The 21,626-nt window shown below is 41.8% G+C and overlaps 1 protein-coding gene across 3 annotated transcripts in view; it reads left to right on the top strand.

The window, feature by feature from the left end:
* LOC125897182 (1-phosphatidylinositol 4,5-bisphosphate phosphodiesterase beta-1) overlaps positions 1-21,626 on the top strand; it is a 188,707-nt gene that overhangs the window by 942 nt on the left and 166,139 nt on the right. For all 3 annotated transcript variants that reach the window (XR_007450391.1, XM_049590298.1, XM_049590300.1), the window contains exon 2: positions 6,080-6,157. Coding sequence is in view for 2 of the 3 variants with exons in the window: in XM_049590298.1 (XP_049446255.1) it covers positions 6,080-6,157 (78 nt within the window). In the remaining variant the exon portion in view is untranslated. The remainder of the gene's footprint in view (positions 1-6,079; positions 6,158-21,626) is intronic.

Raw genomic sequence — 21,626 nt, 5'->3', positions numbered from 1 at the left:
CCGGTGAAAACACAACAGTAGTAGCCTCTTAACGGACCGCTATGGCGCACTGCACCTCCCCAAACAACAAATCAACACGTCCCTCTGATGATAATAATGATAATAACAATAATAATAATCCAGAATTAACCTATAGCTGTTGCACTTCAAATTAAATTTCAGCTGACCTTATGGTGTTTAACTCAATCTCCTGTGCTGTCACCATAATAGCTCTATGTGCTCTGACAGGGGGACTTTCTGTGATATTTGTTTCACATCTCTCCGCAGCACATCTCATTTGAATAGCATCACGCATTCCTCTGGTTTCTCCAACCCTCCATGCATGTGTATGGTGTGACCATTTGAATATGAGCACGGTCATGATTTCTGTCATTCAGGGAAACGGGCTGCTGTTTTTCCCTCGCTGAATATGCAAAGTGATGTGTACACCTGGAGCTGTTGTTGAATGAGGTAACTGTACAGTTATTATCTCACGTGAAAACAGTGAATCTCATTGAAGATCACATCAGATGTAAAGCATACAGGTAGACCAGTGTAACAGAGTAAATATCCATTAGTAATGTGTAGTATTATAATTACACCAAAGCTGTGTCAATAGCTTTAACTTGGTGTTTTAGGCCTCCAGTGTCAATATGTTGAACATTTGAGACTCAGTTTCTTTACCCTACTGTCAGTGGTGGGACCAACTCATTGTCAACAAGCAAGTCCCAAGTCCTAAACTTTAGGCTTTGAGTCCTAAACAAGTCATAATGCGCTCATCACCAAATGTAATGCCATTGTAACAACAGAATAATGATATAATGCTTTATAAAATTTGTATCGACAGTTTGTTGGAAGTTGTTTTATATTTTTAAATGTTCGACCTGCATGTTTTAGATACTGGAGTTCATTTTATTGTTGACCACCACACAGTTTTTGTACATGAGGGAAATTATCTTTGGTATAATTTTTAACGTAATGTAACGCAGTGCTAGTTCTTAATCGTTCTGTCTTGCGCCTTGATTCGATGGTCTTGAATTAGTTTAAACAAAGTGGATCTGGGGTATCAGGTGTCGACTTAGTGGGATTGAAAAGCTTGGACGTGAGCTGACTCAGGAGATGAATTCATTTGTTGCACACTTTTCAAATGACATTCTTTTAAATCTTAAGGCTTGCTGGATGGTTTCAGGTGTTCTCAAGTCAAAAGGCTCAGGTCCAAGTGAAGTCACGAGTCAATGAAATCCAAGACGAGTTGCAAGCCTTTTTTGATTTTGTCGAGTCTAAAGTCATCGAAATTTGTGACTTGATACTGACATAAATCCAAGTCATGTGACTCGAGTCCACACCTCTACTTACATTACTTCTGTGAATCCCACATATACATTACACCTCCTGCCCTTATGCAGTTGTACTCAACAGGAGAAGCATGCAACATTGTGGTCGTAGATATTTCCACCTTTCTGTTGTATTACGTAAACTACATTTCTAAGTTTACCTGCCAGCTTTATCTTATTGTGTAGTATGTTAAGACATTACTGTGTCGTTCATTTTGTGTAAGTGCTCAAGTTACACAATTGACAACTGTCGAAGGATTTTGTCGTTAAAGAGAAACTTAGATATTTTTTAACTTGGACCCTATTTTTCCATGTTTTCGTGTTTAAGCGACTAATGGAGACAAAATTTTTTGAAATTGTTCGAGTTTTAAAAGAGACCGCTCCAGCTGCAGCAGCGAAACAAGCTGCAATGTCATCCTTACTGGCAATTGTGCACCAACAATTTACTTTCTTTACTTGCTTTCACACCTTCCCAGTTCTGTTCGGTTCAATCAAACTCAAGTTTGTTTGCCCCCTCAGTGTGGTTCATTTGGGCAGGTGTGAACACAGCAATCACATTCAGGTGCGCACAAAAACAACCGGACCGAGACCTTCTTGAAGAGGTGGTCTCAGTCCGGTTCCAAACGAACTCTGGTGCGGTTGGTTTGTGGTGAGAAGGTGTTCCGACCTGGATGTGAAGCAACTGCAGTCACATGACACATTGTTTGGGTTAAACATGAGCATGTTACAGTCCTGGAGGATTATTAATGTGCACCTCCTCCTGTACTGCCTTAATATGCACATTCAGCACATCCAATGCATCAAAACATTGTTTTCTAGTTGGAGCCGCGCCTCGTTTTCAAACTGTATGCTTTGACTAAAATGAACAATGACAGCAATATAGTCCACGATGAGCAGCGCTAAAATCAACCTGCGTAGTTGTCCCTCCATTGTGACATTAGAAAGTGTCACATTTATCTTGCAAGTGTGCTCTTCTTCAACGTTTGCTTTACTTCCTGGATTTTTCCCACATGGAAATTCTCACCAATCAAGAGCAGCTTTCTCACACAAGGCATTTGATCTGGTCCTCTTGTAAATGCTGCCGTGAGAACACGAACCAACTCTAGACAGTTATACAACTTTGGAACAAAATTTTTCCCTTAAATCTCTTGTGTCAGGTTTGTTGTGTTGTAATTTAATGTACTGGATTCAACATGCTTCACCCTTTTTGCTGTTGAATTCATGGGAGAGGTACTCAAGTTACACAGTTGACAATTAATAGGGGATTTTGTTATTTACATCTTTTATCAGACTAAACGTAGATCGCTTCCAAAGACACCCTGTTCTCTTTATCAAAACACAACGCAACACTAGACGCTACCAGTCACATTAGCAGAGGCATTAATGAGCTGTGCTGTTGTGTGACATTTTGAGATATAACTTAATGAGATCATCCTCACAGATACACAGTGAAATAGTCATGTTCCCTGAGCTCAGGTGATTCAAGCACGGCCCAGATGGCATTAGCGAATGAGTGTTATGAGAGTGTGAATGTGGTCAGTACAGATGGCCAAGAGAAAATTATGCGCACTTGCAAACCCACTGCTCTGTCAATCATCAATCTGACGCTCAGATAAGAGAACTTGAGTATTTCCTTAACTACTAATGAGTGCTCACCCTTTCGACTTCTTCGCTGGTATCTTGTGAGAGGTGTGTGTGTGCCGGGGGGGGGGGGGGGGGGGGTGAGTCTGTTTCCCCTAACAGCCGTGTTTGTGTACTGTAGTTTGTACATGTGGGCCTATCTCCAGAACCAAATGCCCAACAGGCCTTTCCTGTGAAAACACACACCCTCAAACAAACACACTCATATGCACAGATACTTTCTGTGTTTCATTTCCCATGCACTCCTTCCTTCCTCTTTCCTCTCCGTATCATTTCATGGAAAGAATCACAGAGGAATACCGCAACAGACAGAGAGAGATACAGCTATAATTCATTGCCAGTAAGAAAAAAAGGATTGTATTAAATCATTTTATTCTTATCTTGGCTTTGGATGTTGGGCTTCACTCTAACCTCCCTCAACAGGAAATTGTACAAGAAATTCCAATATTTGAATGTGTAAGAGCAGACGGGATTTTTTTTTTTGTTTCAGTGAAAATTACAGATTTTGTCTCACTGCTGAACACTCTGTGGAGGCAGAAAATGTGTTGAGTTTTGTTTACTGTGTAAGGATGGCATACTGTACTGTATGAACAACAGCCACGAGTCCTCCACAGCAGACTGTCTGAAGCACTGCAGACTTCAGCACACAGTGCCCGGTTGTTGAATGTTGAAAAAAAAAAAAGAAGAAGAATAGAGCAGCAATCAGAAAACCTCTCGAAATGTTTGTGACATCCTCGAAGTCCCAGACCTCCCTAACCTGCCTCACACAGACGTGCACGTACACACCTTGTATTTTTGCCGCTGCCGCTTGCAGACAGCTGGCTCACGAAATGCCTGGTTGTGGCTTAAAACACTGCCTGGATTGTGTCATTATTTGTAAGGCAGTTCAAATGGCATATTCAGCACCAATGGATGTCGACATCCAAAGCCTTTAGAGAAGGGACCTTTCTTCTTGGAGATCAGTGACAGCAGCTGCCAAAATGATGCTGGGTCCTTGTAAACAGAGATTTTTATAAGCTTACGTTTGTAACAGGCTCTTTTGGTCTGCTGAGTGTTGAATAAGATATCATCGCGCTCCACAGGGAAGCCCAAAATCCCTTAAAAGTAGGAGAATATGTCATTAGCATACAAAACAGAAGTGTGTCGCGCTCCTCTCTAACACACCCCCTCAGGTGATAGCTATTGGAACAAACCTTTCACTTAGAAAATATGCACTCCTGTGTCCTGCCTTTGGATCGGTTCCCTCAGGGTGTTTGTACTTTTGCAAGTCAGTCACTAATCTCATCTTAATTCAGAAAAAAGGAGGCTGCTGCTGTTACCTAATGTCTTCCCATTAATGACAAATCCTCAGAAACAGTCAAATGACAATAAAGGCACGAGCAGCACCACTCTGGAAGTAGTAATCTCAGCAAAGCACTCGAAGCTGTAATCCACACTGTTATAAGTACTTGTGTTTTTCGTAAATGTGCAAACCCATGAGGAAATCTTTGCTGAGAGTCCATAATGGCTTAATGTGTTTGTAGTGGTGGCCATGGAGAGTTGGGACATTAAGGAAGACGCTGGTGAAAATGACTTCTCTCGCATCATTAGGCAGGTTCCCAGTGCTCTCAAGCCATCTCGTGTCTTTCCCTCTGACATCACATGAGCCATCAATCGCCATATCTTGCCCACTGAGTGAATTCTTGACTGGAAATATAAACAGCCTACTGTAAAATTACTGATTGCTCCAACTCATTATCATTTCATAGAGTTTTCTGGGAGTAGCTGATGGCTTCATTGAGGATGTGAAAGAGATATTAATCTTTCAAATCTAAATTAAAGAAATTGGATTGTAGCTGGAGTGGAGATCAGAGATATGGGGCTGCAGTTGGTATGAGAGGCTACATCCAAGAACTGCGAACGTGAGGCTTTTTTTTTTTCTCGCCCTCAGGCTGGAAGTTCTGTGTGTGAGTATGCTGCATGCGTTTGGTGGTATGAGCTGCGTCTTTTGTCATTCAGTCAAGCCTGCAACGATTGTGCAATCATGTGAACAGAACCAAAACGATTCCTCTTGAGTCTCTAATAGATTTCACGGGAATGGTGGGTTGCTATGGCAAACGTCGCTATCCCAAACGGCCCTGTTGCGCCAGCTTAACATTTACAGCATAAAACGATTGCTTGTTTATTTTGTGATCACTTCCCTCTTTTCTTTCCTTCCCTCTTTTTCAGTCTCAACATGGGCTCATAAACGTCTTGATTTAAGGTGCGCCATAAACTGTAATTGTCTTATTTAGACAGAAATGATTTGAGCGTACTAACAGTTGGCCACACCTCAACACAGATTCATGACATCCAACACTGCAAGTCACACAGGGTCACACCCAAACATGACAAGTGCGCAGCAGATGCAGACCATTAGCTGTGTCTCCCAATGCAGTGATAGGGACATCATTAGATGCCTCATGAAGACACTTTGAAGATTTTCTTGCTCTGTGCAGCAAATGCGGTTTCCATCTCTCTGATCTCGCAGCCATGGCTGATTGAGGAGGACAATATGCTACTGTTGTGCTGAACTGGAGCCACTGTGGACACAGAAAAAAAGCAAAGGCTCTTTCTTTTTATAGAAGCATCCAATAATATCTGGCGTTGCCATGTATGCCTCAGGGTCAAACTGTGAGTGTGCGTGTGTGTGTGTGAGGCTTGCAGTCGCCTGTATGTGGGAATTGTGGGAAAGCATTTGTCTGTTACAAGAGGGGAGAAATGGAAACATCAGCTGTGAAACAACCTGCAACTCATGATTGCAGCCGTCTCAAACGAACACACACTCACACACACACACCGGGCTTCTTGGTCATTTGTGGTGATGCCAGTTCACGGCAGGGAAAGTACCCTAGAAGGAAATGGTTGTGTGCATGCTTACGACATTACCATCGCTTTTAATGTCATTTCAGATTCTGGAATGCATGTGGTATTACAAGAACCAGGCTTTGATCCTGAGAACTGAATTAATTGGTTTACCCAGAGAATATTCTGCCATACAGACAAAAGCATGTGCTCTTGTAAAAACACAGACTCAGACAGGGATACACAGACGTAAGCAGACGCACACATTGACTCCAGATGTCTTTTGCTTTGTTTTCCTCCAGGATTCTACCACTGTGACCCCGGTGACTCTAACGGTTGACCCCAAAGGTTACTTCTTGTATTGGACCGACCAGAACAAGGTGAGTCTTTGCACACCACCTCGACTGTTTCAGCCCTGAAGAGTCTTGAAGCTTCCACCTGTGAAGCTCACCTGAAACTGTTTCTGCAGTCCTTACTTTTTAGTTGTTCATTCAGAGTTATAATGGCAGCAACTATTGTCTCTACCATCTTAGTTTTGAAACATCACATTAGCATAATGCTGTGAGACAGACAGTGGCCACTTGGTTATGGTTAGGAAAAGATCATGTTTTGGCTTAAGATACCAGTTTTTTGTGGCACAATCCCAGCTAAAAACACAGATAGCTCATTAACAACTAGTGCTATTCGTAGCACTATTCCCAGTGGAAATACAGAAATGTTTCAGTAAAAAATAACCACTTTTCATGGCAGTTTGGTGGAAACACAGCAATTGGTCCCTAAAAAAACACCCACATTTGGTGGCTAAAAAGCCGCTGGAAATGCTGCAGTGACTCGCTGAACTCACTTTGTTGTTTGTTGGTCTCGAACAGTGGTCAATAGTGGTCTGCAGCTTGGCAGGCATCCCGCTTAAGCCCACTTCAGACTAGCGATTCACGGTGAGATGAAACTATTTTAGAACGTTGCAGAGAAAAGTTGCAGCGGTGTGAACTGCCCGTCTGAGTTCAACTCAAGCCGGTTGATGGTGTCCCCTGCGTTTTAAAATCACCGTTGTCTGGTTTTAAAATGTAAAGCAGGTCACTTTTTTCAGTAGCAAGTCAGCTTTTAGTCAAGTCAAAATGACCGCAGACGGTGTGTTCGCTTGCTGCAGCAGGTGCGCTGTCCCAGTCAAGCCCTCTGTTTCCGTCCTCACGGTGTGCTGGTGGCGTTGGACGGTGGCCTGCTGCTACTGCTCACTTAAAGCTAACACCCCTGTTGAAGAACAACAGATTGCAACTAGTGGCCTGTTTCAACTCGTCCCGTCATGAATCTTTGTTCTCAACTGGGCTTCATGCCATCCACCATCCCCTCTTTCTCCGATTATAACATCAGCTCATACACTACATAGCTTTAGAAGAGCTGATATTGCACTGTAATGTTAACATAATGTTTTATTGTTTGCATTTTAAAGAACTGTCCTATTCTGGGTTTGTACCACCTCGTTCCATGTGCTTTGGTAATACTATGTTTTAATATGGTCATGCCAAGAAAGCTGTTTTAATTTGATAATGATCTGTACAAGACATACAAATGTAATGTATATGTGGTCTGCAGAAACGTACAATGCTAACCGTCTCCTGGCATCCTGGCTGCATTGTGTAGTGTGTAGTTTGAATTGCGGTAAAAGTAAAGCAAGGACTATCTTTTTATCTGTCCTTCCTGCGAATTTTTCCCAAAGCTCTCTGTGCCTGGAGCCCCAGATGCGCTAAGGCAGTTGTCTTATTGAAATGAATGAGGAAGCTTGTGTGTTTTTTACACAGTGCTATTGTCATTCTGAATGCTCTTAGTGAGCAGGGAAGGAGGCAAAGCCCAGACTTAATTTAATTATAAGGAGCTTTGGTGTGTCCACCAAGTTGTTCATGCCCTGATGATTGGCAAGGGGAGAGGACCAAAGCACCAAAGCACCAAAGTAAAATCTGTTTTGTTGTCGTCTGTAGTGAAAGTGAAAACAGCTTACCCTTGTCCTCTTATTTGGCGTGAATCTGAGCAGGTGTCAGTGCAAGATAGAGAGTTGATTGAGTGTGTATCTGCAGGACCAACTGATAAAAAAGAAAAGAACATTTTTTTGTTTGCTAACTGTATACAGTATGAGCTGTCCTCACAATGTGGTTCAGCTGTCAGAGCATTGATTTCTGTAGTATTAGAAACGTGTTGCTGTGGAACGTTACAGTGCTGCAGGCTTGAGGAGCTGGTATATTACCACAGCAACAATATAATGTGTTCACAGACAGTTGCTTGAAACTATCCAACTTTATCACACACTACTGTCATTGCACGATCCAGCCGTCCGTCATTACCATGGCAACACCATTAGAATTCTATGGTGGCCACGTTAGGCGTGCCACTTGGAATAATTAACATAGTACACCTAGGAGTATTAGAGAGGGATCAGACACGTTTGAGTTTGACATGTTGAAGCTGTAGAGTACAAGTGGCTTCCAATTAGCTCGTAATCTTGTCATTGGCAGACATATTTTGAATGTTTAGCTGCACATCAAGGCAGCCTTGACCCTCTGACACCTACAAATAGCCATTTTTGTCTTTTTTTGGGGGGGGCGCTGGCAGGGTATCTTTACGGGGAGATAGCAGGTTGATACTATATGCGATATAGAAGTGGCATACATCATCTGAAAGCTGTGAACTTGAAGATTAATTTGAGATGCAGCTCAGCATGGTGTGCTAAGGTTTTCTGCTCATACATATGTAATAAATATTGTGAGTGTGTAGGGGCTGAGAACATTATGATGAAAATATATGATAGCCATTCCCATGCTCAATTATATCTCATAAGCTGTTGCGGCAATTTTTGGATTGGTAGCAACTTTTGGTGCTAGATTTAAGCATTTTTTACCCCCTGAGAATTAATAGAAATGGTAAAGACACCAAGATAAAGGAAGGTGATTGGATTGCGAGCACTGAAACTGCTGAGAAACCACCTTATTGGTAATATATCTTTGAAAGCCATCCGTCCTCTGAATGCCCATGGTCTCTTATTTGTAGTTGTAACGTTTCATGAGGCTGTGATTATCCTACAGGTCACACTAGGTCATTTTATACATAATGGGGGCTAAAGCAGACAAACAAAATTGGACTCATTAAATCCACAAGAGTCTCAGCTCTCCAGTCAGACCCAATTTACATAATTTCAAAACTATTTAGGGACCCCAGTGTGCCGAAATATTCAGATACAGTAAATGAAAATGTCACATTTATACTTCATGCAGAAAACTGAGTTGTTTTTGCCCTAAACTACATTGGATTAGCATAAAGTGGGCGTGTCTATAAAGGGGAGACTCGTGGGTATCTATTTTCATTTAGATATCTAGAGGTCAATGGTCACTTCTGTGAAATGGCCATGCATGACGTTGTTGGTGCCACTGGATTCCTTAGGTCTTCTAGTTTCATATGAAACCAGAATCATCACTCTAGCATCAAGGAGACGGAGTGGAGTGACAGGAATGTCGACCAGGACGCCGGCAAACCTACTAATATTGCGATAAAACAAAAGTTACCAATGAAATTCTAGATATAATCAAAATGTATTCATATTTTGGGGCAATTCACTCTATCTCTATTTCCATGGAAATAAATGGGGTCTGACTAATAACTGGAAAACAGTCAGTCACCTAGTTTACAGTTCCAGCAGGTAGGCCAACCCTAATGACCTAGAAAGAGAGACAGTTTCTAGTCCCTGTCGAGTCAGCTAGCCAGTTTGAGCTAACATTAATGCTTTGTAGAGTTCGAGTGATTTCCCAAAACAGAATAAATACCGAATGTATAAACACAGAACTGCGTTGCTTGCTCAATTTTGTTATAACTAAGATACCTGCTGGAAAATTATTTAGCCACTGCGTCCACAAACTTCACTTGTACTTTGTTTTTAAGATAGCCTTGTGTCATGGATTCACCAGCACAGCTGATGTGATCCCAACATTTCCACTAACAGTTAACTCCAGAGTTTTGTAAAGTCCAAAAGTCAAAATTTATTGAAAAAAAAATAAAAAAAAAAATAGATGAAATCATGTCAAAAATCCACAGCACATTTATATCTAAAGACATAGTGTGCTTCAATCCATATTTGTTACCATTCAGCTTTTCAAAAACACCATTTTTCACTGCTGTCAGAGAACTGTTTGCTCTCTGACATATCTCTTGTTTGTTTGGTTTCCATTTCCAACCATTCATCAAAACGAAGTCCGCCATATAAATCAGAACTTACAGCAAGACCATCCATTTTGTATCACTACTGTAGCCTACTGGCTTTTGATTCAGCTCAGGAAGTTACAGTGTTGCTATGGAAATAGTAAGAGTAATATTATCAGAGATGTCACGCTGATTTGATCAACTTCTAAATATCTAGTTGATCGATCAGATTACCTGATCAGATCTACTTGTTGTATCACATCCACTCTGACTCGAGCCGGTTAAAGAGCAGCGCTGGAAAAACACACAGAAATCTGAACTGCTGCACCTGCAGTGCTTAACATGACACCTGTGAGAATATTCCATAGTGCATTGTGTGTTTTTTCTCCTCCCCAGTTATGGCAAAGACTTTCATAATAACCAGGAACAAGGTTGTGAAATTTCAGATACCACACTCTTATCAGCCTCCTTGTCAAGCATGTGACTTCCTTCCAGTTTAACCTTGAAAGTGTGTACATAATTTGCAGAGGCTATTCCAGTTTAGTCAAGATGTTGTTTGCTGTGTTTTTTTCCTGTGCAAGTCTGCCTCTATTCTTTAAAATCCAATCCAGCTCCAAACAGCTCGACGGCGTAATGTGCTCCTGTTCTATTTGTGTGTATATCTGTATCAGCAAAGGCAGTTAGAGGTAGACTAATTAATAGCTACCATTGATTTTATGTTTGCCTAGATGAGGGTATTTCACTGCAGCCATACCAGTGCATACACAAGAGTGCTGACCGAGACTTTACCTCTGCACACACAAACATAATACATGTGTCATTTATGAGTGTGCTGCTACGAAAGGATTATGTTGGCGTCTTACTGTAAATGTATGAAGAAAAAAGAGTGGTTACTAAACAATCAGTGAGGAAAGACTTCCCCGTCTGGAAAGAGAGAGACAGACGGACAGATAGAGGAACAGAAGAGCACTATTTATGTCTGGCTTGCTCATGTGTGTGGAAAAGTGTGTGTCTGTGGTCAGAGATAACAAGCACTGAGTGTGATTCTCCACTAAGAGAATTGAGAGAGGCTGCCTGGCATCAATTTATCATTATTTCCTGTGTCTCTGTCATAAGACAAGGATTTTGAATGATGAGGCTACAGTATGTGTGCTCATTTACGTGTGTGGGTGTCTGTTCTGTCTCTCAGCAGTCCTGCCGCACACATAATAACTCAAATTGATACCAAGCGCTGCACGGACAAAACTTTATTAGGGCATAAAGAAAGACACCTGCCATATCCTTCACTGCCACAGCCCACACAAAGGCGTGTTTGTACGTGTTTATAAAGATGTCCCGTCTCGTGTTTTTCGCTCTCGTTTATTCATAATGGTACCGCACATCTGTTCGGCAGACCAATTTAAACAAGCTGCGAAGCTGTGTCCAGTTGTTATGTGTGTGTTTGTTAGAGACTCGGGCTGATGGCCTGCCGAGTAAAAGCATTCCTCAGATTCTTCAGAAGCACAGCAGAACTGTGCTCCGTGTGCCTACTGCGCTCACTTTCAAACACATGTTGTCACTGATGGAAACAGTTTTGGCTGTTTACTGTATTTTCAGTTTTTCCACCAAATTTTTCTCCATTGAAAAGGAAAAATGTCTCATTTAATTGATATATTTTAGTTCAAAATTATTTATTGACTCATGCTGTCTACACAGACATTTTAAGGCTATTAATAGAGTGTGTCATCCTTGTGGACTCAAGTCATATGATTTGAACTCAGACTGAAGTCATGAGTCTGATTATTTTAAATTTGTCTTGACAAAATGAAAAACGACTTGCAGCTCTGCCTCGACTTTAATGCCAATGACCTTTTGACTGGGAAAGACTTAATATCCTCCCCAAAGCCCAGCAATTCAGAATCATGGTAATAAAAAAGTGCAGCAAATTTACTCTTCATTTTTCTGACAGTGGATATTCTCTGAATTATATTGCAGTCACATCAGTGTGAGCAGGAGGAAAAGGTGCAGGCAGACAAAAGATGGTACATCACACTGTGACCATGATGTGGTTAATGGCAACATTTAAAACAGTGGTTCCCAACTGGTGGGTCTCGGTCCAAAAGTGGGTCACAGGTCCAGTCTGAATGGACCGTAAGTGACTCGCGAATATGTCATGTTTGTACAAAACACACTTTATTTTGAAGTACAGTGAATTTCTGGCACATTGCTTTTATTTTGAGGCGTGGCTTCCTGCTGTAGAGTGAGTGACTAACAGAGAGCTACCAACAGAGACAGTAAACTAGCTTAAGGATATGGCCAAAAGCAAGTATGACATTGAATGTATTCAGCTATGTGGACCTTGAACTATTGACTAAGGAGAAATCTGGACCCCGTGGATGGACCAGTTAGGACCCACTGATTGAAAACATACAGCGCCATCATTAAAATTAGCTTAGCATTGCTAAATCCAAGGTCTTAGGACTTTTAGGACTTGACTGTAGAGCTTTGATCAGGCCTAAAAAGTCAGATTTGACCCTACACGAACCCGCATAGTTTTTGTCTAAGCTTGACACAAGTCTGAACTACGAAAGCAGTTTTTGTCCAGAGCTGGAAATATTAAAACATTTATCACAAGCCAAAGTCAGCTTAAGTCTTTTAAGTGCAGCAACAGAGTAAACAGCCGCTACAAGCGCCAGAGCGCAGAGTCCAACCAGCAAAAAAGGTGATTTGCAGGCTGTATTTTGTTTTAATTTCTTTTTCTGGGTTCAGTTCTGGGTGGAAAAAGAACATGCCGGTCATTTCACAGGTGTTGGATGATAAATATATCAAAATAAAATGAAAATAATGATTTAAGCTAACACTGTAATTCCTTGACTGCTGACTTTTTGTGTCGACTTCTTCCTCTGCACCACCTGGAACATTGGAGCAGTTTCAATCAGGTGTGGTACTAACAGGTGCGAAGATGTGCTGCTCAATATTGTGGGAATAAATAAAAAAATATTCTTTTAAATGATCACTTTAAATATGCTCCCTAACTGAATCATGTTAACAGGGTATGCTTATTATAGTATCTGTGGTTTCAGGTCAGGTTGTGGATCTTTCGTGGGGTTGGTACTGCACATTATGGTTCTCGTTTGGTAGCAGATCCTCGAAATTAGACACTTGCAAGACTCTGCTGTACTATTCGTAAATTTGATGCGCTGTTAGATTATACCATTCGGTTCAGAGCACCACACTCTGCAAGCAGTACAGGTAAAATATAACCTAGTCATTCTTTACTTAATAAAAGACTTAAACACCTGGAAAGTGATAAGAACCCGACCAGATTCAAGCCCCAGAGAATGTTGGGAAATGACAGTCCAGCTCGAACACGTTGGTTCGGGTCGGAGTCAGTCGAGTTCAGGCAAAGAAAGAAAGCTGTACTCCACTTGGGACCTTATAACAGAGACTTGAGACTTACTTATGATGTGCAAATCTTTGACTTTGTATACAGTGTGTTGGCGCGTGTGACCAAGACAGAGAGGGGAAGGTTGATGGAAGGACATCGCTGCTAATCCCGAGGTTTGTCTTTCCCATGCGTCCCGAGTTCTCCTGTCAGAGTCTGATCCAGCAGTGGATTTCAGCCATGTTTTAAGGTCAGAAAGGCAAAGTTTAGTTTTGACGGCAGTGAAGACTCAATGTCAGATGTGTTTAGGCGTAAAGTTCTTTGCCTTTTATTCCTGGCGAGCCTTTTAGTTGATGACTCAAGACTCAAGGATTCCTTTAGTTTCATCTCGATGCCTTTGTTGTAGTCACACTAAGTCATGCTGACAATACGACCTCAACTTCAAACAAATTGTATTCTGTGGAAGACGAGTTACTTTTATTGATTCTTGATTGAGTCGATGGCAGCAGCACAGGAGACGAGCTAAGACACCCTGAATCCAGAGATAAGCTTAATTTGATTTTTCACTTCCCTCCCTCCACTAGTGGACATTTGCCAAAACAGGAGCTTGAACAATGCTGCTCTTGTTGAAGATAGTTAATATAGTCTGTTATGGTTGACGGGTATTGCTGTGTGGATAGAGACAGGTGCAAACCGGGTGGATCCCACTGTGAGCTCTGTCTCCATTTCTGCACACTGCTGTATTTTTAAACAGGGCACTGCTATGTAAACTCCTGCAGTCATAACTCTCCCATGTTTGTATGTGTTTGGTTCAGAGTCCATTTGGCCGGCTTTTTGTGTTTCTGCATGCTCTCTCCTTCACCTTGAAAGACCCACAGTTGTGTGTATACACACACACATACACTCACAACCACACAGTGTACAAACACTTTCACAGATGGGGAACCAAAGATTTGACAACAACAACAGTGATGATGATGGCTCCGACAGTGATGATACTTTTGAAAATATTGATGGTGACCATGACAACAACAGTAAAGATAACATCAGTAGCAACACAGAAACATATGTAAAGTCAATTTAAATGAACACCGCGCTGTGACCTTTTGTCAGTGTCTTCCCATCCTACATTAGACGTACATTAACCATAGTGTAATAAATGTTGGAGGGAAATCATTACATCTTATGGAGAATTACTGTGAATCAGCAAAAGTTAGTTATGGTTCAGAAGTTGACACGTGTTCCTTAGCTATTAAATATTAACCCCTTTAAAGTTTAAAAAGCACTAAGGTGAGGTGCTTGCTCTTATTCAAGGAAAAGCTCACCACCAGGGGTCTGCAGGTCCTTAAAAAGTCTGAAAAGGTCTTAAATTTAAGTCTGTAAAAATTTAGGACTTAAAAGTAATTGAATAAATCAAAAATTTGAATATTTGAGGTCTTACCTACCGCAAACTTTTTATCTGATTAAATTTATCCATTTTTTATTTTCATTTTGTCAACCTCTTGAGTTTAAAAATTGAACCAAATGCAAAAGTGCCAAAACCTGCAGTTCCTCTAATGGCCACTTGAGGCTGGCTCCAGAAGTCAGTCAATACACATAGACCCCCATGTTAAAATGCCTGAGTTTACGGCAGCAATAAACATGTTTACAGCCTGGTACACAAAATAGTTTTGGTTTCAATAGCTACTTTCCCTGTTCATGCCTACAGCACAGAGGGTGAATTTTTTTATAACTCACCCATTTACATTTTATTAAGGCTTAAAGTTACGTATAACTAAGGGTGGGCTGCTTTGAGTGACAGTCTGTCTGCAGATAGTGTCCTTGGCTTCTCAATTAGATCCACCCCCTGCTCCTCCACAGAGCCAGCCTCTCGCCCAAATATGGTCAGTTCTCGCTCCAAAGAACCAAGATTGCAGTGGCCGAAATGCTGAACTCGTGGCTTCAAAACTGGAGTTCATAAACCAATGGGTGACGACATGGTAGTGACATCTATTATTTTTACAGTCTGTGGTCAAAACGATTCAAGTTCTACTGCGTGAAAGTCCACATTTCTGATGTCACAAATCTTAACCTACCCGTTAACCTGATGATGTCTTCTTACTTTGTATGTGCACTCACCTGTTGACCACGCAAGTACCGATCAGCCACAATTAAAACTAGTGGCAGGTGAAGTGAACAACATTCAACATTTTGTTACAATGCAATGTTCAGCTGGGAAACCTTGGGTCCTGGCGTGTATGTGGATGCCACATGACACCTAAAGACAGTTGCAGATGAAGTACACCCCTTCATGGCAATAGCTGTCCTTGATGGCAGTGGCCCCTCCCCCCAGCAGGACAATACACCAGGCCATACTACAAAAATTGCTCTGGAATGGCCTGAGGAATGTGACAAAGAGCTTAGGCATCAACCTAGCCTCCAAATTCCCCAGATCCCAATGAGATCTAGCCTTCGTGTCCCCACCTTACAACCCCCTGGACTCAAAGGATCAGCTGCCACCACCCTGGTGCCAGGAACCGCAGGACACGCTCAGAGCTCCTGTGTCCATGTCTCCACAAATCAGAGCCAGCTTTGATCCAAGGAGGCCCCAACACTGGTATGTCGCACAGATGCTCGATTGGAATGGTATCTAGGGAATTCGGGGGCCAGGTAGACACCTTGAGCTCTTTGTCACGTTCTTTGGGCCATTTCTGAGAAGTTTTTTCAGTGGTGGCACTGCCATCAAGAGTGCCAGTACCATACAGGCGCATACTTTATCTGCAACGGAGTTTGGGTTGGTGGTGTATCGCAAGTGGCGTCCACATGAATGCCATGACCCAGGGTTTCCCGGCAGAACATTGCATTGTATCGAGATTATCCGTGTTACTCACTTCACCTGCCAGTGGTTTTAATGACGTGGATGATAGTTTGTACCTTTATACTTACCTGTGATGCTGGAATTATAGAAAGGTGATTTGTCCAAAAGTCAGTCTTAAATTTGGTTAGAAAGTATGTTGAAAAGGTCTTAAATGTGCAATATGTAATTTTCTGCCGCTAGGGGTCTCAAGCCAAAACAATAACAGAAGACGGAGTTGGATGACGTCACGAAGTAGCGTGGGATCATGGGAGTTGTAGTCATGTAACAGATACAGATCTGACGTTCCTCACTCTGTGAAACCGAAACCGACCGTGGCAGTTTTTTTGACAGAGCGAGCTTCAGCCATCGCTTCAGCAGCAGAGAAATGCTCATGGGATCGCTTGGTTGACCCGTACGTTTCCGTTTTACCGGCTTGTTTACCAGGACAGCTTCGGTGTCAGAAGGTGACCATGATCCATGACGAGTTAGCTTAGCCTAGCAACAGTAACGTTCATTCTCTGACGTCTCATCCGGTCTGCTTCTTCTTCTTCTCCTTCATTTAATGGCTATAGTAACTGGAGTTATGTCGCCATTGACATGCGACCTAATGACACGGTCCGTAACTTTTATTAATATTTCATATTTATCTGGGTTTGAAAAATTGTTGGAAACATTTCTGATAATCAAAGTACACAACTGAAGAAAATATATAATATTGGTTTAGTTGTTTGTAGACATTTTTATGTGAAAAAACATACATATTATACTTTTAAAATGCATTAAATGTAACTGTCTGATACCGGTAGACACCCTGACCACACCTAAGAACAGGGAACTTGAATATACTTCCTTGTGTTTCTTTTTCAGAGTTTTGAAATAACACTTCCTTGTGGAGTTCTTGAAATAGTTTCGCATCAGCGACTTTGAAATAGGCAATTACGCTGCTTTTGTTAAACTGTTTTGGTGACTGATTAGCAAATTTGTACAGCTTCTATTATGAGCGTATGATTGTTTGTCCTTCACTCACAGAGAATTTGCTCAGAAATGAAGCAATATGCCTCCGAGTTCCTCAACACAATCTGTTATTGTAATGACATAACACTAACCACGAGTCATCATTTCCGCACTCCACTGTACACCGTTTCACTGGTATTGCATTGTTGGGCAGCAGCTTGGGTCCACGTTTACTTCCTGTTAGCTGATGTCATTGACATACACTGCAAAATATTCCAACAAGGAAACTCTGTGAGAAAAGGAGGGGCTGTTATGTCTGTGACAGCTTTCCAATTTTGCATTGGTGCCAGATTTTAGTGCCACGTCTTTTGAAGTTGATGGGGAGGGTGCCAATATCATATCTCTGCTGTTTCTTCTGAAAAGTGCTTCCACTGAATTGAAAAAATCAGAAGCACATAATGTTATCTTGACGGAAGATTTTTATTGAAATGAGCACATTCATTTTTTTCTTGTATTGGTCTCCAAATATGGCTCTGTCCAGCAACTGCATATAACTCAACTCAAGCCTGTTTTGTCCAGTACATCATGATACAGGACCAAATGGGGCCAGTCGGACCTATTATCACCGACCATACTGCTACAACACCTCATAGTTTGCCTCATTGGTTTACATCTGTGCTAGTCATCTAGTCTGCATTGGCTAGCACACACATTTAGAGAGCAATCAAGCATAAGAGGCTGGAACATTTGCCATCACTCACCAACACCACAGCTTCCTGTCTGTTTCTTTTACATGTTCATGAGGAATGTTTCGTCAATGGTTTCGCCCTGACGTGTTTGTTCATGTATCATGATGAATGACCTAACGTTGTATGCAGCAGACAGACAGAGCTATGATCTGTTTGGTGATCAAAGACAAGGCAAACAAACACACATTCAGATGAAAAATGTCAGTTAACATCATGTAATGTGTGTGTTTTTTTTATTTTGTGGAAGCGTTTTCAAAAGTCAAAAAAGTGAAACAACACACATATGATAAGTAATAGTGGGACTTGCCGTGCCCACTCCATTAACTTCAAGAAAAGTGGCACCAAAGTCTGACACCAGTGCAAAATTTGAATGCTGTCACTGATGTAAAGACCCATCCTTTTTTATAGACCGAATTACAATGTTTACTGACACTACCTTTGGGGCAAAAAATCCTTGCGTCACGTACATTATATCAAATAGTGCTGAGCAAACACTGCCTCAACTAGTTGGTTCACCAAAAAAAATGAATATCAGTTTAAATATACGCTATATTTAGAATATTTTCACCTCTTTACCTTGCCATCAGACAGCCTTTTTCAATGAGGAATTAAGAAATTCATTGCCTGTAACCCTGTTTACGTTTGCTGTGTACATGATAATAAACCTCTTGAATCTTGAAAATACAGTTCGGTTATTCAGAACATTAACATCGTCTGGGGAGATGGAGCAGCAAAGAGCCAACCGGAGTAAATGTGTGATTAACATAACGGTTTGTTAATGTATGTAAAGAACGGAACGCTCTGTTTCTTCAAACAGCAGCCCTCTCATTAAAGTGAAGAGCGTCAGATTGGTTTTACAAACGCACCCAAAGGGACCCAATTAGAATGTTTATGTTGTCAAGTTTGAAACCATCTGTAGTTGACTACTTTACATGTACCAGTTACATCGCCATGGTAACCAGAAAATCAGCCTGAGGTATTTGCACCCAGTTCATTTGACCACATTTCCATACATGTTATGCTTCAAGTAACAGACTCACATGCATTAGCACCCAACTCAACACACACACAGTTACACGTGTCGGCACCTACACCAACATTCCTGTAATGTCCAACAAGGAACAGGTGCTTCTTTAGTAGGCTAAAAATATTTTTTGCTCCTGTTGGCTGAGCCTGCTTCTAAGGGGAGGAGCTTTTCAACACTGAGAGGTGGACTGACTCAAATTAACAGCCTTTTGGTTTAGTTGCCATGGTTGCCATGCGACAGCACACACCTTGGAAATGTCACATTCTCTTTTGGCCCCCGCTCATATTCTGGAGAATGTTGCTGCTTTGAAACTGATATCATTGTTTCCTCATGTCTCTGTGTGTGTGCGTGTGTGTGTGTGTTCTCCTGAGCAGGCTGTGGTTATAACAAAAGGTTAAATGCTTTCTCTCGGGAGATTTATGTTTCAGCAGTGTGCCAATTTCAGGACATTCAGTGGACAAGCACTGAGCATATGGCATTGAATGATGTTCAGAGGTGAAAGACAGTTCACCCGGGGCCAAAACCACTCTCACACACACTTGGCAGCTGGTCTGTGTGGGGCATTTCTGAATGAGCCTCGAACTGACCTAATCCAGAGCATGAGTAAGGCTGTTTTGGGTTCATACTAAACCTAACACGCACTTGATGCGCAAACACACCCACCCTCTTCTCCTCTGTTGTAGCAGAGTTCACACATCTGTTTCCCCCAACACAGCAATTTTCTGTGATTACCGTGGCTGCCACTCCTCCACCTCCGTCAGCACTATATGTTAGCGAGAGACAAGGCATAAATCTGCAGCCAATCTACTGAAAGTGATTTGTGACCTCTGCCAAGTTATAGCTTGGCACACAGAGGCTGTACTTCATCTGAACCAGTAGTGAGAAACAGAGACAGAGAGACAGACAGAAAAACAGAGAGAGAAGAAGAAGATGATGAATAAAATGACCTACGTTTCGTCCCCTTGGTCAACTGCGATACGCTATCAGTTCATTTACTTAACAGTTCAGTTCAATGCCACATTAACATTGTGATGACATGATGTAGGCAGATATTTCATTTTGACCGGCTTTTAGGAGATTAAATGTTTGCTGATGCGTGCATTGCTATATTGTTAGAATAACACCGCACAGTAACTCGCCTCCAGTTATTTCAAAGAGGTGAAGGCGGCAGAGCGTAAGCCGTTTCGGACACAGTGGTAGGGGTATGAAGTGGAAGCTGCCTATGTGAACACACATAGATTTTGCCCTGCCACACAGAAGTCACCTTGTTGAACTTCTGGCAGTAGCTTTCTGGCTTTAGGCAATCAAATAGAAGGGGGAGCAGAAAGAAGACAAGATGGAGGAGCTGATTGTGTTTGTGTCTGAGTACCTGTACAACTCGGCGCTAGCAACTTATAAGTACAAACAGAAGGAAAACTGGGCCAGGGATAACATTTCCACCTTACCTCAGATGGCTGGTAAATGGTCCACATGTGTAGAAATCTTTGGCATTTTCAGTTCAATCAGGAGAGACAGAAGAATGAAGCAAAGATAATATTTAATACAGAATATGAGTGTACAGATTAAGAGATTATTTGTGCTGATTAAGACTTAACTGAAGTCTTTGGAGATATTTTGGTGATGAAGGGACATCTGAGTGGCCGCAAGATAAATCCCCCAGACACTGGTGGCGGTGGCTGATGACTCTGAGGCTGCTGACATGTATGAGGCTGATGAATCCGTGAAGACTAGGTGGTGATGGGGAGGTGGAGTGTGCGCACGACTGCAGCAAGAACAATGGCAGAGAAAGAACTATATTCAAAATGAGGAGCAGTAATACGATAGGCTGACCGAGAAGGTGTGTCGCTGTGTAATTCGTTGATTGTGTATCAGTTGATGACTCGATTGACCTACCCAGACAATGACACCTGTAGTGAGTGGGCATATGTGCAAGGAGTGAATGGCAGGGTGAGAAAGAAAGTATTGTCTTCCTGGCTGAACTTTCACTAGAGCGTCAGTGAATTACGCTGTCTTGCGGCTACTAGTAAGCTAGCCCTTCAACCAGTGATGTTAGCCGAAGCACCTGCCTGTCATCGTAGCTTTGGACCGGATTTTTTGGGAAACACTCTTGCAGGTAGGCGATGGTCAGGGTGGTTGCAACGGGGCGGTGAGAAAGCAGCTTTACATGTGTGCCTTAGCAATAATGATGGGTCTGGAAAGTTCGTCGTTGATAAATTTTATAGTAGGGTTTTAATGGTCTCAGAAAATACCACGGTTTAACGGTGTACAGTGTGACCCAATTATTATAATCAGTTGCAGGCTTACAGTGACACTTAAAGGACTGAAAACAGAGGCTTTATTGTGACTGAAGCTTGAAACCAATTTTTGATGGAAGTATGTGTAAAAAGTGTGAAAGGCAGTGAAGGAGGAAAGGTGAAATTCTCCATTCAGTTGCATTTGTTTCAAGACCGTAGATAATCAAATGTACACGGTATGACAACCATCGATTTTCAGATTAGGGAATACAGTTTCACAGTATATCACCGCAACTCTCCTTTACAGACAAATGTATTAACTAGAAGGGCACTCAGAGAGGCAGACCTCTGCCAAGTCCAAATGCTCAATCTCACAATGTTAACGAAAATGAAAAATAATTTGTTTATCCACCCCGTGATTCAGATCAGCCTCAAACTCAAATGGGTTCTTCCTTGGCCCGTGCTGCACTGTTCCACCAAGTTTAATTAAAATCAGGACGAACAGA

The sequence above is a fragment of the Epinephelus fuscoguttatus genome, linkage group LG11 (genome assembly GCF_011397635.1).
Source record: "Epinephelus fuscoguttatus linkage group LG11, E.fuscoguttatus.final_Chr_v1".
Classification (NCBI taxonomy): Eukaryota; Metazoa; Chordata; class Actinopteri; order Perciformes; family Serranidae; genus Epinephelus; species Epinephelus fuscoguttatus.
The sequence above is the reverse complement of the archived record's forward strand: the minus strand, read 5'-3'. Positions and strand labels throughout refer to the sequence as shown.